General features: G+C 55.5%; 1 protein-coding gene across 1 annotated transcript; it reads right to left on the minus strand.

Annotated features, from left to right (window-relative positions):
- Positions 1–578: 578 nt before the first annotated feature.
- STK35 (serine/threonine kinase 35) lies at positions 579–19,624 on the minus strand. Its single transcript, XM_066199226.1, has 4 exons — positions 19,488–19,624; positions 17,072–17,697; positions 10,937–11,684; positions 579–4,740 (listed from the first exon to the last, which is right to left on the minus strand). The coding sequence occupies exons 1-3, from the start codon at positions 19,622–19,624 to the stop codon at positions 10,972–10,974; spliced, it is 1,476 nt and encodes a 491-aa protein (XP_066055323.1). The 3' UTR covers positions 579–4,740; positions 10,937–10,971.
- Positions 19,625–19,987: the final 363 nt, after the last annotated feature.

The raw sequence follows: 19,987 nt of genomic DNA on the forward strand, positions 1-19,987 counted from the left end.
AGCTCAGGCATCTGGGATTTGGGGCAGAGGATCTGCGCAAAGGGAGAAACTGATTGTGGCTACTCAGGTGGCAGTTCTCCTGGGCATTTTCCTTGTGTAGTTTGCAGGCACCTCTAGAGTGGGCAGGCAACTGGGTGAGGGGCTGCTCATGCTTTCTGGCTCCTGAACCATGGAGTTGCCAGCTTGTGGCCAGATGGGGAGGAAGGGGCAGGATGGGGAGGTGCCTCTGTGTGGGCAGAGGCCAAACTTGCCCATCCCGCTGATAACAATGTCCTAGTTGGTGTCTGCATCAAGAATGGGGCTAATCCTAATCCAGGGCAAGCATAAAGGGCCACAAGTGCTGCACGCCAGGGAGCCACGTTCTGGTTGGCACTGGCCAGTGTGCCTTAGTTTAGTGTCCTAAGCCCCGAGGTCAGGCCAGCTAGCCCAGTTCCAGCTCAGGCTTAGCTGAACCTGCCCTCCAGGATGGAGGCAGAGCTGCCTTAGGGCCTTGGTCTGCCCACTGCTGCCAGGGACACCCTTTCAACCCCACAGCTGCCAGCACAGCAAAGAACAAACACACAGAGCTCACATTTCAAGTTGTGTGTGGCTTTTCAACCCCATCAAATAACTTTATTCACACAAACGTCCCTTAATTTACAAAGCCTCTGCCATTCATACATATCAGGGGATCCACAGTGTTCAAAGAACTTAAATAGAATGTTTCATACCAACCCAAGTAAATCAAGTACAAAAAATATTTATATAAAGTTGTTCACACATAGGTCCTAGATTACCAGCTTCTGTGCAAAAAAAAAAAAAAGAAAAAAAAAAAGAAAAATACAGATTCATTTACTATTATCTTTAGTTTGGAGTCTGGGTTTAAGCCTTCTGCTCCTTCTAGCACAGGAGCTGTGGGAAGTGGGGAGAGCCCTCAGCAGGGCTGGGGCACGGTGCCCCTGTCCTGGGGCTCACCCAGAACCCCGCTGGTGTGGCAGCGAAGCAGCTCACCCTGCAAAGCTGCTGTTTTCTGCTGAGTGAGTGAGCTGAAGGCCCATGCCAGCCTGGGCAGCTGCTGTGGAGGGAACAGGAGCCAGGCTGGGGACACCAGGCACTCTGGTATGGCCCCTGTGAGCTCTTCCAGCAGCCTAGACACACCCTCAGGGCTAAAAGCATTTGGGCAGGCTCCAGAGAAATGATCCGGCAGATCACAGCTGGAAGAGAGCAGCTCCCTGCACTTCCCTTCCAGCTACACCCACCATACCTCAGACACCCTGCCCTGAAGTGTGAAATGCTCTGGACATGAAGGGCCCACACACTGGATGTGCCTGTAACCAGCGGAGGAGCACAGGAGCCACTGGCACAACTCTTCCCATGCCAGTGGCACAAGCATTGGCTGCATCCTGGTGCAAAGGAAATGGGGGCTCTGCTTTCCCAGTGCTGCCCTGGCTGATGGGATGGGGGCTGTGAGGAGTGGAGCACAGCACTGAACTCCACTCACCCATCCCTTGCCAGCATTGCTGAAAAGGGGACCAGGAGCACCCTTGCCCTGGGCAGCTGTAGTGTGAGACTTGGGCAGCACAGGTCTGGGGTAAGGAAGGAAAGCAGCAGCATGTTTCCCTGTTCTCCTGACCTGCAGAAAGCCCAGGGAAACAAATCCCAGTTTGTGCCCTGCAGCAGCTGTCCTGTGACGGAGGCTTAAACCCAGACTCGTACTGCATACGGAGGAGACAGACACTGCACACAACGGAGGATTTCCACGACGATGGTAATGCTTGTTTTACATCTTATTGCTCCAGAAAGGCTCTGGGAGCCTGTGATATGTAAAGGAGCTGGGTCCTGAGGAGTAAAGGAAGACCACAGGGGTAACTCTTATCTGTCACTAGCACTGCTGAACCTCAAACACAGCAGCAAGGGGATATAGGGGAGCTAATCTAACCCCTCTAGGCTAGAGCCACCTCTGCTTTCCTCCCCATGGACCAAAGCTGGCCGCGAGATCCCCGTGACACCTGCACGATGCCGGTGGATTCGGCCCTGCTGCAGGCTGGTGCAGATAACACGTTTCCCAATCCTCCTGAGGCTTGGCTTGTTCCCCCCACCCACCCCACATCCCTCTTGTAAACAGCAAAATCAGAAGTAAACAGTTTCATACAATCACTCCCCCGGCATGAGAACCATCTGGGGCCACATGAGCCCGGCAAGTTCTCCAAGGGGGGCTTGGCTCCCCCCACACTAACCAGCTACCCCCAGCACCTTGATGCTCAGCTTCACTGCAGCCAGGAAGAAACAGACAGCAAGGCCCTGGGCTGGGAAAAGGGCCACAGGCTCGGTGCTGCTTTCTTAAACTTGGGTTTTCCCAGCGGTGCATCCTAGTGCCAAACATCCACAGCAGAGTTTGGCCTGCAGGAGTTGGCAGGTGACGCCCAACAGATCCACCTGGGAAGAGAAGCCTAAACATTCTCCATCCCACAGCATATGCAGGTTTGAGCTGCTCCCTGTTCCCACCTTGTTCTAGAGGGAGTGCTGGTCTGGGCCAAAGTAACTGAAGGAGAGATGTGGGGAGCTGTAAACAAAAGGTTCCTGTATAGTCTGGGGAGTTGAGCACAAACAGCAGCAAAATCAGAGAGAAATGCTCTTAAAAGGATCAACTAATCAGGGAAACATCCACATTGGCCAAAGGCTAGCAGCCCTAGGACTTCTCCTTGGAAGTGTTTGCTAAATCCTAAGTAAGGCACTACGGTCTAGCTCACTAACATCAAGCTGCTTGAAAAACACATCTGCAATGCAAAAGCTGAGGTGGAGATGTGTGGTTCGAAGATGGCCTGAAACAGCAGTGCACCAAGAGGGCTGACCTTCCCAGGGCCGGCTGGACTCACTCCTCTTCTGAGAAGAATGGGGCAGTCCACTCACTGCCTTCCAGCTTCACCTCCTGCCCTCTTACTGCACCCCTTCAGGTCAGGGTTCGGTTAGAACAGCTGTAACAGTCAGGAGCAAAGGCTCTGCCAGGTGGAGGAAGGACGGTCCAGTGATCAGGGCACTAACACTGCACTTGTGAGTTAAATGGTTCACTCTCCCCTTCCTGTGGGATGCAGCATAGGAAGCTGCAGGAATCCCACCCAGCTGCAGCCCATAGAAGCATCACTAGGGACAAACACAAGCACAAGTGTGAGAACAAGGGCTTGGTAGTGTATTTGTGCTGCCCAAACCTTCACAAGTCACAGACAGCCAGTCTGGAGCCTCCTGGTCCTCCTAAGAAGGACCAGGCCTTCCTGCAGCCACAGCTTAGCCTTATATCCTGGAAAAGATGGAAAAGAAAGAAACCCCTCCATACTTTCCCTGCTCTGCCTGAGCCCACCTGAATTTCCTCCATTTCTGTTCATTCCTGTGAGATCAGCATAGTACACTGAGGAGGAGACACATGGAGCTGCTGCCAGTTAGGAACCTTCCAGTGATGGCAGAGGAAAGTTGCAGGCAATGAGCAGTTTCCACAGCCAGGGATGAGGGGACTAGGGGGACTGTTTCCTGCTTGTGGCCATGGCCAGCTCCAGACTGAGCACCCTGGCAGCTCAAGAGTGATGCTGGGTCAGACCAGCCCACTTGCCAGACCACTGCTGGGTGATTTCACCTGCTGAGAAACATTTTAGGTGGTTCAGAAGCTGCAGGGTAGAGAAGAGGTGGTGCTTTACATTGCATTTACAGTGAGCAAAGTCTAAAGATCATCAGCACAGGGTAGTCCCAGAGTAGGAGCTTTGCTTTAAATACAGGCAAGGAAATTGAGTATTAACTGCTCAGCCTGAGGTTCCAATCTCCTGACCTGAGCTGTACTGTAACACACCCTGAACAGCAGCATTGCCTTTTGCTTCCTGGAGATCATTAGCTAGCAGGTAAAAGTGTCCTGTGGGAGGCTAGAATCCAGTTCATGACCCATAAAGGCCAAACCTTCCCTCCACAGCATTGTTCCTATCAACTGAAGTTTGGCATTAAATGGATCAGAGCAGTGGACTGCTTTCTGTTTCTTTTGTAATCAGATTATGTCAACCTGAAAATGTACTCAGCTGCTCCCCAGTTCCCTCTGTATAGCAAGACAGTAACAAAGATGATCATGAAATCCAGCTTGGGAAGACCAGCTTTGCCAAATGGCTTTCCAGCTTGTTTATCCTACTCTATCCTAAAGTCAGCTGCTCACAAGCCTGGGCAGCACCACCTATTCAGGAGCTGCCTGGCTATGAAGTTATTTAGCTGCTTGCAACATGTGGTTCAAGAGACTCATTTTTCCTAAAGCACTGCACTCCCAATGCAAACCTAGCCACCACTTTGCTCCCATTTTTCCTAAGCAAAATCAATAGCTTTGAACTCAAAAATTGTGCACAGCTGGACTCAGAGCTGATGTCTGGCAGCACACCTTACCATCAGCCTGCTGATTCCCACTTCCTTACAGAACCACATTCCTGGAAACATCTACTGAGTCACAGAGCAGCACAGGAGACACAGGGAGGGCTGGGCAAGGGCAGCGCTGCTCTCTGGATCTTGTTTCAAAGTCTCATGAATGCAACAGTTGCCAGCTTGTGTTATTCCACAGGCCCCTGCAGCCCCCTCCCACACCCCCATAACACCCTTCCCAACACAAAAAAGTAACACTCAAATATTTCACATTGCCAGAGATCCTGCAGACCAGGGATCTTCTGTATCAGCATCTTCCCTTATCTTTGACTTCCTTGTCGTATGTAAATAATGGAGATTATGGGTCCCTGGTAAATAAATCTGCAAGAAAAAAAACAAGAGAGGAGAAAGAGAGGTCAGGTTTGTCAGTGGTTTGTCTCAGTTACTACACTGTGACTCCAGGAATTGGCTCCTGGATGGAAGAGATGTAGTACACTACTCCTGCCACCTGCTCACTCATCATCCCAGTTAGTCCAAAACAGGTGCTGCCACATCTGTCTACTATCCATTGCTTTTGCTATCAATCCAGATAGGAACTGGACTCAGTTTACAGTCAGTTTTTTCCCAGAGGGACTCAGACAGCAGTGTATGGAGCACACTGCCAAGGACAGCGCATATCCAGCTGCCCCAGGGCAGGAGCTGAGCTGGGACAGGCTGGTTGGGGCTGAGCATCTCCCCACACCCCCACAACTGAGCCCCATCCCACACAGCTCCCCACAGTGACAGTCCTGCTGGAACAAGGACAAGTGCTCCCACGGCAAAGCCTGGCCTTGAGAGTCCATGTGATGTGTCTGTGAGTGCTGGCTCCCTGTACTTCACCAGGAAAGGTGGAACAAGCTGCAACCCCTGAGATGCCTCGCACCGCGCGCCCGCTGCGTCAGCAGCAGCTCAGGCATCGCAAGTGACTCTGCAAGAAGTGAGTAAAATCCAGGTTGGTGAAACTGGAAGCAGAGCAGGAGAGGTTCACAGCTCAGCCCACAAGGATGCTCAATGCCAGGGATTTTAGAGCAGAACAGGCAGGTATTTGCTGCACCAATCCCTGCTTTGGCCAAAGCCTCAACACACAACAGCCCCCATGGTCCCTGTGGCAGCAGAGGTGCTGCACCCCTTCATCCACAGCCCTGGCACTCTCCTGTCCTCTGAGCTCAGGGACATGGGAATGCTCAACTCTGCACATAAGCCACCAGCGTTTTCCACATGATTTGTTTGCAACCCAGAAAACTCCCTGTGGACAGCAGAAGAACAGCACACATACACATGATGTCATTTCTATACTGAAAATACATCCTTTAGGATGTCCCAAACTCAACGAGGCACCAGGGCAGAGCCCTGGGCAGCAGTTGTGCTGGGAACCAGCAGGGGTGGTCCATGAGCTCTAAACTCAGACAATTACACAGAAAAAAAATGGAGGGGGGGGTGTGGATTGAGCTCCCCATTCAGCAGGGGCAGGTCCCACCCCACCAGGAGTGGGAGAGGGGCTCTGCAGAAACAACAGAGGAGCAGTGGGAAAAACCCACTGCAGAAAAAATGCCACTGCCCAGCAAATTACTCCAATCCCGTAGCCCTAGGAAATCTCATTAAAGAAATCCCTGCCTGAGGAACATTTCTAAAGGACAAGGCTGCTCAGTGCAGAAGGCAGTGTCGTGGGCACACTCCCTTCCAGGAGAGGTTAACCAAGGGATGCCATTTTTGCAAGCTGCCATCGGAATAAAGCCTTTCCGTTTGAGGAGGCAAGAGGCACACAGACATCAGGTCAGGGCAAACATACAAGGATTCTTCTGGAAGTTTTCTCCTATTATGCAGCTTCGTTAGCAAGTAGGGCAGGGTTTCTGTTAGTGCTTCCCTGGAGTAGGAACATTTTCAGGGAAAGTGCTTGCTTGAGCAGCCCTGAGCTCACTGCTCTGAGACAGGAGAGCTCACCCCACTGACGCACGTTTGTGCAGGGGCTTGTTCAAGAGCTTTTAATCCCTCCACTGATGCCACTTATGGTTTTAATCAGCTCGAATGTTCATTCGGCATCAGCAGGACGTGAACCAGTAGCCCATGGAGCCCTCACCCAGCATGCAAGAGGTCACCAGTGTGTGGGTCACACAGAGGGGTAGTGGCAGTGGGGTCTGCACAGCAGAGAGGACTCGGTGCAGAGGAGGGAGAGATAGCCCATCACCTCCTCGTGTTAACCATATCATCTGCCCCTATGTGGGAACACAGAGAAGGAGGGAAGGGGGCTGAGTGCCTGATTTATCTCCTGAGCCTTCCCTCTTGCTCTGTACCTCTACTTGTGATGCATGTCTTGGGTGCATCCTTAAATCCAACTGCAGTAACCTCCCCCAGAAGGCAAAGCAGGGGTGACAGCATACAAACACAAACAGCAAACATGGTCCAGGTCACCCTCAGGGCTTCATTTCACCCCAGGGAGAATCAACACTGCCCAGAAGGGTGCCACCACTCTATGGGGTGGGCCCTGTGATGCTGCATTCACTGTTACGGCTGAGAAGAGGAACTGACCTTGCTTTTACTGTCCTGTGGCTTTCGTCCATGCCAAGATCCACAAACCACACTGAAAACAGTATAAAGTCAAAACCAACATTGTTTTAGGAATGAAATGGCTGTCTTTTGCCTAGCCAGTGAGTAAAACTTGAGCTGAGTGATACTAACAGACAAGATCTAATTTGATGCAGCAGCAACAAGTTCACTGACAGCTCTCAGAGCTGCTGCTGTGTCCCTGATCCCTGTCCACGCTCCAGCTCTGAAATTCCAGAGGGCAGCTGTTTATCAGCAGTGCTGGGAGTGGTTGGGCACAGCACCAGAGAGCTCTGGCCAGGGTAGACACCATCATGCAGGGTGAGCAGACGAGCTTGTTCAGCATCAGCTCCTGGTGCACGTTGAAAATGCAAAGAGCAGAACAATGCAAATACAAACAGTCACTTTCAGCTGAAACTGGAATAATCAAACCCAGTGACAGAGGAGTGCTGGAGAGAGCCGGACTGGCCACAGCTATTGAACACCTTGCTGCTCATGACAGCCCCTCAGATGCTGCAGCCTGCACAGATTCTTGCCATTCATCTTGAGCATCCACCCAAAATCAGACCAACTGTTTTATCCACAGTGAAAATATTATGGAATACAATCTACCAGAACAAGCTGCCTCTACACCAATCACAACCACTGTAGTTTAATGTCCCCTGTGAATTAAAACTACAAAGTTTTTAAACATGTAACTGTCAGTGGCGGGTGATGCTGTACTCACCCTTGGTGTTTCTGTGGCCAAGGCCCCCGTGTCACTGCAGTGAGCAGCAAAAGGCTGCACTGCCACTGAACCTTTTTCCTCTGCAACCTGTCTAAGGGACGCACAAACCCACCCCAACAGAGGATTCCACTGGAGCGACATCTCTGGTAGGCCCCTCACCATCCCCAGGGAATCAGGAGGGCAGCTACAAAGGCAACATAGAAAGAAGATGTTCACACCGCAGGAAAGGAGAGACATTCCAGCTTTTCAGTACTGCGAAGGAGGGGTGAAATACTCAGTGCAGACAGTGCTGGGCATCACACAGTCAGAGAGACCCATCAGCAGATACCCAGCACAACCCAGCCACTCCCTAGTTGTAATAGAAAAGCTTTTGTCCTCTTAGCCCAAAATGCAGCTTTTGCCAACAACTCTAGAGAGCTGTAGATAAAGTTAGCTATACCTAAACATTTGCAGAAGGTAGGGAAGAACTGTTCAAATCAAAAAGAGAATACCTTTGTTTTTCCCACGGAAATGCTGCCCACCTCTGCTGGAACTATTGTCCCTGGGCCACCAGCACAGGGAAGAGCAAGGAGAGTCATCTCCACCTCAGGCAGCCCAGGGTCCAGCATAAACCAAGCCAAAACCACTTTCCTGTCTGAGAATGACATTTCCTATCTGCATTTTGGAAGGATAACAGAGCATGAAGCTCTCAGGTGCGTGCAGCATCCATGGCAGAAATAAAGGCGAAGCTGCTGAGACATGAAGCGAAACCTGAAGAGGTCAGTGGCATAACAAAGCATAAGCAAATATCCAATTTCCTGGGTCAGGGAGGGTTAGAGTTTTCCAGGTTATGACATGAACCAAGGCTGAGCAGGTCTGAACTGTCCTGGGGAAGAACCTGCTGCATAATCCAGCATAGCAAAGCTACACGCCAGTGCCACAAATAAGTTGGAAGAGGTTACGTGAGTTTCTCGGTCAACTAAAATTACCTGAGAGCAGAATTCAGGCTCTGCTCTAAATCCCATTTTAAGCTTCTCAAGCAGGTTTCCAATTTAAGATTTGCATTTAATAGCAGCCAGAAGAAGGCTGATTTGAATGCACAACTACACCAGGAAGACCATACAGCAAAGGGCACCAAATATTCTGGCCGCCCCACGAGTGAGGCGGAGGAACACTCCGGGTTTGCAGGGAGCATATGGCCGGGGCTGGGCTCTATCTGGGCCAAGCGACCACGCTCCATGTGCCAGGTTGGGTTATGTAAGAGCATCCCTGGCTGCTGCAGCTGTGTCACGACGGAGCGATCGGTGCAGACTCACGGATGGAGTGGGGCGGGGGGGGGGGGGGGCTGCAGAAGGCAGCTGGGTTTGAGCAAACAGCCGCGGGGTAGGACTGTCCCCTCGGTGTTTGTTATCCCTTCATGTACTATTCCGCAGATCTGCGCAGGATGAATTTTCCCCCGAGGGCAGGGGCTGGTTGCATAACGCAGCAGCATCGTGTCAGCACAGCGCCAGTGCAGATGGCAGAGCCCAGCCTGACCCTCCACGGGCAGCAGAGCTGCTCCCACAACCCCACGCCTCGCCCCGGGGCACAAGGCAGGGTGTCTGCTCTCGCCCTGGGGCTGAAGCACACCCATCTTAAGGGCTCATATTTCCACAGATACACTCCCCCACCCTAATCCCCAGCCCACACTTGCACTGGGACCAGTATCCAGCCCCAGACAGCAATGCTTGAATCAGCACTTGAGATGGGTGTTAAATATTTGTTCGTGGAAGAGTGCAGAGGGCATGGTCTGTGGACCAGTTTGGACAAACCAACAGAGAAGAAGAAGACCCACCCAATAGGTCTTTTCATTTCTGTCCCTATTTGTCTACAGACAGCACAGAGTGTACCTGGGTACACAGAGGGGGGAGGGTCAGGCACCACAGCATTTTCCATAAGCTCAGGAACCCTCAGGTGGCAGCAATGAGGGGTTTTAGCAAAACCTGCCAAAGTACCTTCACCTTCCCCACTGCCTGCTGCTGGGGGCTTGCTCTCAGAGCTGGACAAGCACGAAACCATTAGCTGAGGGCTGGTAAGTGCTGGCCAGGGACACAATTTCCTCCCTCTTTGCCCTCTTGCATCCATGGTCAGCTCCAGTCCAGCTGGCTGTGTGTGATTTTGGGCTGAGGTGAGGGCTGGGGCCCAAGCTGTGATGCCAGCACCTCACACAGGCAGGCTGTCAAAGATCTCCTGGGACCAGTGCAGGGCAGGCAGCTCTGCAGGAGCCTGAGAAATGATGTGGGCTGGAAAGACGTCAGCCTCACCCCTGGTAATCTGTAATTCTTCAGTTTCATTGAAATGTTTGGCTGGGAGAATCCCGAGTAACAGCTCCTGTTTACAGACAGCTTTGCCATGTAGGCAACACCTCCCAGTCCTTTTGTGTCACTGGTGAGTGACACTGCCAGCTACACCACATCCCTGGGGGTCCTTCCAGACCATGGGTGACCATCCCAGCCTCAGGTTCAGGACCTCTGAGCTTGAGACTGTTTAGCAGGATGGGGAGAAGGGAGGGGACTCTGGACAGAGCTGAGCTCAGTCTGAGCAGCGCTGTTTTTAAGCTTCCTTCCTGAGTAGACACAGGTCTACAAACACAGATGCTGGAGACCAAAGCATCTCCTGGGTTTGGGCCACTAATGTTCACACCAAAGGGAAGTCCTGCCTTTAAAAGGGAAATGAAACAGAGCCACAAGATGGACCCACGTGCCTTGTAGGTGAAAGCAAAGAGTTTTGTGCCAAGACAGATGTGCCACTTGGTGCCTACTCACTGAGCCAGCTGGGCCCTGAGGTGTCCTGTCCAACTGTCACAGGGGAGAGGCATGGTGCTAGACAGGGAGCTCCAGCACAGACCTTGGAAATTACATCACACAGCAGAGGAGGCAGAACTGGCAGATCTGAGACCTGAGAGAGACAGATGTCCCCAAGGCTTATACCAAGTGCTTGCAGCTGTCTCTGCTGTGCCCCAGCCTGCCTCAGCCACCGGCCAGGGCCTCTGAGGCCTGGGCAAGGCACCTGCCCAGCCCTTCCAGCTCCACTGGGCCCTTGGGCAGTGACAGGATGTGCAGCTGCTAATTCTATTTCTCACCTCCATTTTATTTTTGCAGTAGAATAGGTGAAAACAACCTCAGAAGCAGTGCTCTGATGAGTCACTATAGAAATAGCTCTAGGAACATAAAAGACTCCTTTGTGTCACCACAAAGTGCACTTGGGCCAGTAAAGCCCACAGAAATAAGACAAAAAGCGTGAATCACTTACCCAGCTGCAAAGCACAGCGGTGCCTTGCCCTGAATTTAAGCAGCACATGTAACCTGGTCCATTCTGGTTTCAAGCTCAAAGGCATCAGGTCGATCCTGCGGGTTAGCAGCCAACATGTCTTTCAAGAGCTGCTTGATCCCCTCAGACATGGAAGTCCTGCGTTTCTGAGGGATGTGCAGCTCCATCTTTGGGTTTTCTAGCAGCGCTTCCCCAACGGGCACAATCTCAGTCCCCTGCTTGATGTAAGTCCCCAGCAGCTCCTTCTTGGTCTCGGCGTCAATGAAAGTGATCCTCTCAATCATGGCCCAGATGATGATGCCGAGGGCAAAGATGTCAGCCTTGGCAGTGTAGTGTCCCTCCCACACCTCGGGGGCCATGTAGAAATCAGAGCCACAGGCCGAGGACAGCCAGTACTTGTTCACATTCACATTTTTGTTCTCATGCCCACCCTCCTTGCCCCGAGCAGTCAGGCCAGCACAGACCTTGCTCAGCCCAAAGTCAGCCACCTTGAGCACAGGGGTGCCAGATTTCTCAGTTATCAGGATGTTGTCTGGCTTCAGGTCCCGGTGGACAATGTGGTTCTTGTGCAGGAAGGCAATGGCGCTGGTCAGCTGCAGCATGAAGCTCTTGTTGGTGGCTGGGTCAGGCCTTCGGGACAGCACGTACTGGTTGAGGTCTCCCCCTTCACAGAACTCCATGACGAACCACAGGTAGCAAGGCTCCTCTGCATAGCCCAGGATCCTCTCACCTGACCAAAAGGGATGAAAGGGATTTTCAGATACATTTCACAGTCCATACTAACCCAGGATGGCTGAGGAACAGGTCTGATTTATGTGGATAGCAAAAATTTTGGGAATGTGACTGGGACCTATCGCACTGCAGGGCACCAGCAGTGATGCATGCACTGCTGTGGCTTCAAGTGCTTTGAGATCCTGTTCAGCACGAGACACCAGCACCTCGTTTATCCAAACCCAGCGCTGGGAACCAGCTCAGGGACCTCCTCCAGGCAAAGTGCAGAGAAGACATCTTCTTCAGTCCTACCATCAGGCCATTCTCCCCACACTGACAGCCAAAGCAGCAGAGGCTAAAAGCACCATTAGTAGTGAGTCTACAGGAAAAAAAAATCACTTCTGCGAATGCCTCCTCTCCCACCTGAGCTCTGCTGCAGGAGGCAAAAGCTGGCTCATTCCATACACTTTACTGGAACTGCACACAGGGAGTAAATCACAGCCCTTAATACTGTGCCAGCACAGTCTTGCCAAGAGTGGTCACACCAACATCCAAGCCCTGTGGCCCACTGGGTCTTCTGAGACCAAATCTGCGCAGTTAAGGACTGCATTTGTGCTGGGGAAACGCTGCCACTTCATCCAGCTTTCACTGAGTGCCAACAAGTCTTTAATGAGAGGAAACTGGAGGTCCAAGCTGCAAACAATGTTTGCTGAGAGTAATCTCAGCCACACTTGTGACTGTAAGTACTCCTAGTACTCAGTGTTACACCCCAAACAGCTGCTTCCTTCATCAGACATCAAACTGAGCTCTTCAAGCTCAGTGCATCTCAGGCTTTACTCCATAAAACTCCTGCCTAAGGAAGGACTCTCTTGCACATCAATTAGACATGTGAAGAACACAACAGCATCATATCAGCTAATGGGGCCAGGTCTGCCACTGGTGCTCCCCAGAGACGCCAGGATGCCTCAGGGAGCATTGGCAACAGACCCACCCCTGTTAGCTGATGCCAGGAATGCAAACCCCGTGGTCAGACCCCAAACCTCCTCTAGAGAGCACCCAGGTGATTAGCAGAGCCTACACACACCCCCAGAGCAACATTTTGCTCTAGAAATTGATTTTTTTTTTTATCCTCAAGCACCATAAGAGAGAAGCTGGAGGATACCACTCACCTCGGCCACAGTTAAAAAGTCCCACAGCCAAACTCAAGTGTTTTTGAAAGCAGTTAAATAACTCCACCTATTTGACAAAGATGGGTTTTGTTTGAGCAAAGCCCCAGAGAGCATTTGGGAAAGCAAAAAACTTCCAGCAGAGGTAAAGCCAAGGACTACCAGGGACACTCAGCCCTGGGCTGCACTGGTCAGCAGTTGGTGTGGGTGGGAATATTGGTTATTTGCACAAACAGTCTGTATCCATGGCTACTGCTGTGGAAATGGAAATTTGCACAACAGAAGGATTTGGCTGCACCTCCCCATGATCAGCAATCTTTTGCTGAGATTAGGTCTGAAGGTTAGATCTGGGGGATGAAAGAACAGGGTGGAGTTACACAGGGTACTGGCTGCACTTTGGGGTCTCATCTGGCTGGAAAGAGGCTCACCATGAAAGCCCAAGGGCCAGCTGGGAGCAGCACCGGACAGTTTGACTCTGGAGACTAAAATGCTGACCAGGAAAAGCAGCTTCTCTGGTGCAAGCCACCTTTGGCCTGACAGCACAGAAACTGAAGGAGAGGCTGCTTGTCCTGGGAGCAGAGACCCCAGCACAACCAGCACAGCCCCAGCTCACACAGCTGCCACCACCTTGATTTGTTAAACCCTAGGGATATCACAGCAGGACACAGGGTTCAGTTTTCCTGCTCCCCTCTGCAGCCATACAGCCCCAACATAGGGAGCAGGAGTGTCTGTCGCTTCTCTAGGAATCAAACCAAGACAAAGAGCTTGGCAGAGCCCCACATCCCTCACACACAGCCAGGTGGGAGCATCCACACAGCACTGCTGGCAGCCCCTTCCCACAGGAAGTGGCTCAAACACTGGCTCAGCAGCAGCCAGGACCTGTTAGCTCTGACAAGCCAAGGTTTGTTTTTAGCATAAGGAAGGCTCTGATTTAAAATCCGGCCCCTGAACCTCAGCAAGCACAGGAAAGATGACGGGAATCCAGCAGTAGCTGAGCACCAGGCACTTCACTTTGGGTGGAGCATTGTGAGTGGAGGCTTAAGCCAAAAGTAATATTTCCTCATTTTCTTTCTGTAATCTGAAAGTGTTTTAGTTGTTAAATCATCTTCCTGCCTTCAAAACAAACAGCTTTAAACATAAAGAGCTGGCAAGACGCTCCCTAAAGATGAGATGTTAGCAAACTGAAGACAAGCAGTCAAGAGCTGAGGAGATGCCAATGACAGGCTGGACCTGTTCTCTATCACCAAGCCAGCATCCCCATGTGGTCCCTGCCCAAACACATGATGGCACACACTCACACTCCATCTTTCCAGCAGCACACACAAACCTCCCCCACCTCATCCTGGGAACTCATTAGCAATGAGCTAATTTGCTTAGCTTCACAGAGGAAATAAAAATCCAGTGAGAGCAGAAGCAGCATCCCAGCGACCACCACCACATGTAACCTCTGACTCCCTCTGTGTAGGGAGGCTGCACCAGAGAGATGGGAGCTGGCAGCATGGAATTCCAGGTAGTTGGAATGATGGCAATACGTGTAGGTGATTCCAGGGCAGCCCACAGGTGAGGCTGAGTGCTGGTGAGAGGTTCATGGCTGCACAGGTGACATGGGACGAACAGGAAGCAACGCCTTATACCTGTTCACTTAAGGCAGCTGTCACTGCTCTAGGTTAGGAACAAGAGGGGCATGTGATGTGCACAAGCACTGGAGGTTCTCCTGTGTCAGGGCTCTGAGCACATTGCACGGGAACGTGCCTCTCCTCCAGCTCAGCACCGAGCTTTCACCTTCCTTTTCACGCCCTGCCCTTAAATTTAATTACTTCACATCTCGTTAAAATGATAAAGGTTCAGGCTCTGCGCCGTAGCTGAGACCAAACCCTGCCTGATAACCCGACAGTTGTGCTCCCAATTGAGAAAGTCTCGGATTAATCCTGGCCATGCCCTGAGCCCCGGCACGTTGGCACAGCATCTGCGCCGGCCCGTAAATAGCCCAGCTGCGGTCGTGCAGAATGGCACGGCAGCACAGCTCCACGGCCACGGCTCCAGCCCTGCTGCTGGCAGGGAAGGGGAGAGGGAGACCTGCAGGGCTCACCCAGCTCCAGCTTTTGTTTTGAAAATATTTATTCACATCTATCAGACCCAAGGCTTGGGAAGGCAGCAAGCACAGGCCGACTGGCACAACACAGCCCCGAGGGCAGCCAAGCAGACGGAAAGGAGAATGTGTTCCAGCTTGGTGTTAGGAGTTAAACTACTCCTGTGCAGGCTGGGGATGCAGAGCCCAGCTTTGCTCCCCTTTGAGGGACTGCAGTAGGACCAGAGCAGGCAAAGCCCTCCCCACTGCTGGGAATTCAGGAGGCTCAACCCCCTCGAGAGATGGGGCACCTATGGGTCTCCTTCCCCACCTGGAGATGGGGCACCTCCAGCTACCCAGGAGCTTTCCCCAAGCCAAGCCACCTGTCCTTAGGATGTGCAACATGACAGATGGGGGCAGGACTCCCCACTCCTGCTACAGCTGGACACACACGAAGGGAAGAGTTGGCTCTTCTCCCACGGAGCTGTGTGCCCTGGCTGTACAGGAATTTGGACACTGCCCTTCTCAGGGAGCCTCCCTTGGGTGGTTGTGTGAAGGAAGAGCAGAAGCTGGGATGCATGGGGAGAGCCAGACAGGTCTGGACATGTCCAGCCACCAGAGATACAGAGGGGACAGGCAGGGCAGGGACAGCCAGAGCCACAGGTTTGCTCAGAAGATGGATGTCAGGAGCTTTGCATGAACTCTGTGCCTGACACAGGGTCTGAGGGTGCCTACACTGGGGGCTCAGGGAGACTGAGCACCCCAAGGAGCTGACAGGAATCCTGGCACACAAGTTTGGGGAAGGAAGGATTGGGGTGATTGGTTCTGCTCACAGGCTATGGGGGCACAGGGGCATCAAGGCCACAGGGCTCCAGTATTTTTCCACATCTCACAGCACATTGGAAAAGCTGGGTCTGACAAACAGCCAAGGGAGCAAAGGGAGGGAGGGGAGGGAGCATTTTGGAGATGCCACCATCACAACCATCGGCTGTGACAGAAGGTGACCCCTGACAGCCCCGTGATGCTGCTGAGGGACCCCAGGGAATATTAGAGTATTAGCCCAGACTACAGGCGTTAGTGCTTCCAGGGCTGTTCCACAGAGCCAGCAATGGGGGGGACATGGAGACAGTCCTAAAGCTGTGAGATCTTGAGCTGCAACAGGCTGCAGCCTTGGGGTGCTCAGAGATGGGACAGGTTGGGCAGAGAGGGGGAGATGTCCCCTTGGTGTGACTGGGGCACAGGCTGTGAAGATCCTCAAGGGATGTGTGTGGGCTGTGGCACAGGTCAGGGTAGCAGATGGAGTCACAGGATTTGGGGCGTAAGGGAGGTCGAGTCAGTGATGGCCAGGGGTCCAGCACACAGGAATGTCCCCCAAGGGTTAGGTATGAGCCTGGAGGGGACAACAGGACTGGGGGCAGGACTGCAGGGCACATGGAGGGACCCCACTGGTAGTGTTGCTAGACATGGGTGGGATTTAGGGAATGGTTTACTGGGAGCATCATACAGGAAAGTAGAGGGGGTGGCACAGCATGGGGGAACAGGGTCCAGAACAAGGGTCCCTCAGGTGTGTTCAGGGTGAGTGGCAGCAAAGAGACCCTGTGGGGGAGCCCTGCAGGGACAGGACAGAGATGGGTGATGGGTGCAAGCCTAGAGCAGATACCCCAGAGAGGACCCCCAGAGTGCAGAGGTGATGGGTGCTCAGGAGCACAGCAGGGAGAGCCCAGGGGTGGTTACACTGGAAAAGCAGTGAGTTGAGGTGGGAAGAAGGGCATTGTGAGAGCTGGGGGGAGCTTTGAGTGCTCTTAAGCACAGGGAATGCCCAGGAGGGACTTGAGCAATAGGGTGATGGGGAGCAAGTGAGGGCAGCAGCAGTGCCTGAGGTGCAGGTATTGTGGAAGGGTGTCCATGGACAGAATGGGAGACAGAATCAAGATGACCTGCACGGGGCATCCCAGCAGTCAGATGCTCTGGGGGTGTAACCCGGGAGTGGGGCAGGAGGACCTGGGTGTGGAGGCCATTGATGGCAGCAGGAAGGTGGCAGACCCAGGTGCTCAGGGGTAGGGATGGGTGACACAGGTGTCAGGGACAAGGACTCTGGAGGCCCCGGACGTGGGAGGGCAGCCCGGGAGGTGCCCCAGGAGGGCGCTGAGGCCGTGCCGGGGATGCCGGTACCTTTGAGGGAGGTCTCGACGAGGCGCAGGTAGAGCTGGCTGCGCTTGTTGCCGTGGCTCATGCGCTGCCCCAGGCCGTGCCGCTGCAGGACGCACTCCTCGAACCGCACCACGTTGGGGTGCTGCCGCCGGAGGCTCGTCAGGGCCCAGAACTCGGCCAGCGCCAGCTCCACGTTCTCGGGAGCGTCGCAGCGGATCCGCTTCACCGCCAGCCGGGCGCCGCTGCGGCCCGACACCGCCTCGTACACCACGCCGTAGGCGCCGCGGCCGATCTCGGCCAGCAGGCTGTACCGCGGGCCACCGCCGCCGCCGCCGATGCCCGGCCCCGCCACCGCCGCCGCCGCCGCCATGGCCCCGCGCCGCGTCGCCCGCCGCCGCCGCGCCGTTCTTTGTGTCCCGCGGCGGCCGCCGTCCATGGCCCCCCCCGCCCCGCGTGCCGGGCAGCGCCGCGCGGGCGAGGGGGCACGCGCCGATGCCGCCGCCGCGCCGCGGGGCGGAAAAGCGCGCGCTGCCGGCCCCTTTAAGCGCTCGGCCAATCGCGGCCGCGCGGGGCGAACCACCGCGGCGCCGGGGGGGGGCGGCGGCCGCCTCGACGGGGCTCGGCCTCTCCCCGGTGCCGGCCCCGTACTCGGAAAGGGAGGTCCGGGTTTCCCGCCCCGGGCGCGGTAACTGGGTCGCGGCGCCGCCAGCGCGGCTCGGCGCGGCCGGAGCTCAGCGCGGCGGCAGGCTCCTCCCGCTCCCCCGCCACGGTGGTACGCGCCGCGCCGGTGTAAACAGGCCGGTCATGGGGGCCCCGGCGTCCGCCGTGGGTCCCCCGCTGTCCCTCCCTCCTTCCCTCCGGGTGCAGCCCGGGGGAGGCGGTGCGGGCTCAGGCCTGGCCCGCGGGGCTCACCTGGGGAGCGGCGGCGGGGGCTCCGGGCCGGGCGCTGCGCGGCGGCGTGTGAATGGGCGGGGTGGGGGAGCAGCGGCGGCGCCGGCGGTGGGATAAGAGCGTGGCCGCGCGCCCTGACGTAACCCCTTATGTAACGGCGGGGGTGACCCGCCCCCACCAGCCCCCTCCCACCGCCCCGGGACGGGCGGTGAACCGGGGGGGCGGGATGCCCCGGGGTGGGTTGGGAGGCGGTGCACCGAGGTTTGCCGTGCGGTACAAGGGGGCCGGTGCACCGGGGAGGGCTGTGTGTGATGCCGCCAGTGGAGTGATGCTCCGGGACACGATGCTGGGTGCACTGGGGAGGGGGGCGGTGCACACGTTGTAGGTGATGACCCGGCGGGGAGGTGATGCCGTCAGGGTGGTGATTCCCCGGGAGGGGGTGGTACCCTGGGACCCAATAAATCCTCAGGACCCGGTAAATCCCCGGGAGTCGTTGTGTCGGCGGTAGGCGCGGTGCTGGATGTTCGGCTAACCGGCGCTGTGCAGCCGCACCGGGAAGGGCGGGCGCGTGGCTCGGGGGCGGTTTCGCAGCTCCGGCAGCTTCGGGGGCCCTCCCGGGCGCTGCGCTCACCCCGACGGTTCGACCCCATTGCCGGGGATCACCGGGGGCTTTCCAACTGGAAGTTCCCCGGGAAAGTGGCTGCGATCCCGAGAGGATCCCGCTGCCCTGCGGGCCGGCACCGAGGGTTTTGGGGGCACCCCAGGGTGGCGTGGAGCAGCGCGGTACCCACCGGGTGTCCGTGTGGTGGGACGGGCACTGGTCCCAAGAGCGGGACGCGGCGACCGCCCTACGCCGGGACCTCGAGGGGCGGCGACGGCCGGGGGGAAGCCGTGGGGCTGCAGTGTGTCCCCCCGGGATGGCCATGTCCCCGCAGGGTTGAGTATTGGCTCCGCTTGGGGCTGGTTTGGTGACATTTCTCCTGTGAGCAGGTGGGGTGGACCACAGAGGTCCCTTTCCCACGCACAGTGCCCAAATTTCCTTTCGCTTCCCAGGCCGTGGGCATCACGAATATCCCGTCCACTCCGGGCTGCACGGGGGTCTCATCCTGTTCCTGGCGCTGTTGGTGGCTGGCAGCCCCCCGAGCTCGGGGCTTTGCACGCCGCCGTCTCGCTCCCCGTGCATTTGGGGAGGGAGTGGCGATCCAACCCCGCAAAATGTACTTTTCCAGCCACCTCTCCCGCGTTTTCCTGACCCCCGCGCGGTGCCGTTGGCAGCGGGCACTGCGGCCGGTCAAAGACAGCATGTGCAGAGCCGGTTCACGGAGGAGCTCTCAAAATTCCCTGATTTCTTCCCTGCTGAGCCTTGTGCCGCTGCCTTCCCGCAGCCCCAGGAGCTCCCGGCTGCGTCACGCTGGTTCCCCCGGGAAAGGGACGGCGACCCCCGGAGCCACCGGCGACTCCAATGCGGGGTTACCCCGCGGTGTCACGGCGCCGGCTGCGGCTCCTGCAAGTGGTTTGACCTCAATTTGTTTTTAAATGGAGCCACTTCGCCTCCCGGGAAATCTGCGGGGGTCGTGCCGCAGCCCCGTGCCCCCGGTGCCGCTCGGCAGCCTGGAGCGACGGGGACGGTGGCAGCGGCGTGACTCGCCGTGTGTACGAGAGCGCCGCTTCTCGTACCGCCATCGAGTGGCACTTGTGCCTCCTGCCCACGCAGGGAGGTCACCGTGTGCCCGCCTGGGCAGCGCTGACCGCCCCCTGCTCCGGTGCTCCCTTTGCCGGAGGTTCGCTCCTGTGCCGTCACGCTCGATCGGAGCTCCCGGGGGCGGTTTGGAGCAGAACCCCGGGCATCGCCCACCCGGCGTTTTACCCCACGTCCCACAAAATGCGTCTGAACACCTCCCTCTCCTGCCTCCGGCAAGGCCAGGCAGGAGTGCAAACGTTTTGGGACTTTCTGGAAAAGCCCTGTCCCTGAATGGGATAAAGCTGAGCGTGCTGGGAGATCCACAGCACAGCGACTGCCATCCTGGGGAAGCTCCTGCGGGCAGC

Source organism: Chamaea fasciata, unplaced genomic scaffold (assembly GCF_029207755.1).
Source record: "Chamaea fasciata isolate MVZ Bird 193981 ecotype frontalis unplaced genomic scaffold, bChaFas1.0.hap1 SCAF_17, whole genome shotgun sequence".
NCBI classification, from domain to species: Eukaryota; Metazoa; Chordata; class Aves; order Passeriformes; family Sylviidae; genus Chamaea; species Chamaea fasciata.

Coding starts and splice junctions, on each gene's coding strand:
- STK35 (XM_066199226.1), bottom strand. CDS start 19,624: ATGGCGGTACGAGAAGCGGCGCTCTCGTACACACGGCGAGTCACGCCG. Junction 17,698..19,487: donor CAGATTTCCCGGGAGGCGAA/GTGGCTCCATTT, acceptor TCCCTTTCCGAG/TACGGGGCCGGCACCGGGGA. Junction 11,685..17,071: donor CGTCGAGACCTCCCTCAAAG/GTACCGGCATCC, acceptor CCTTTTGGTCAG/GTGAGAGGATCCTGGGCTAT.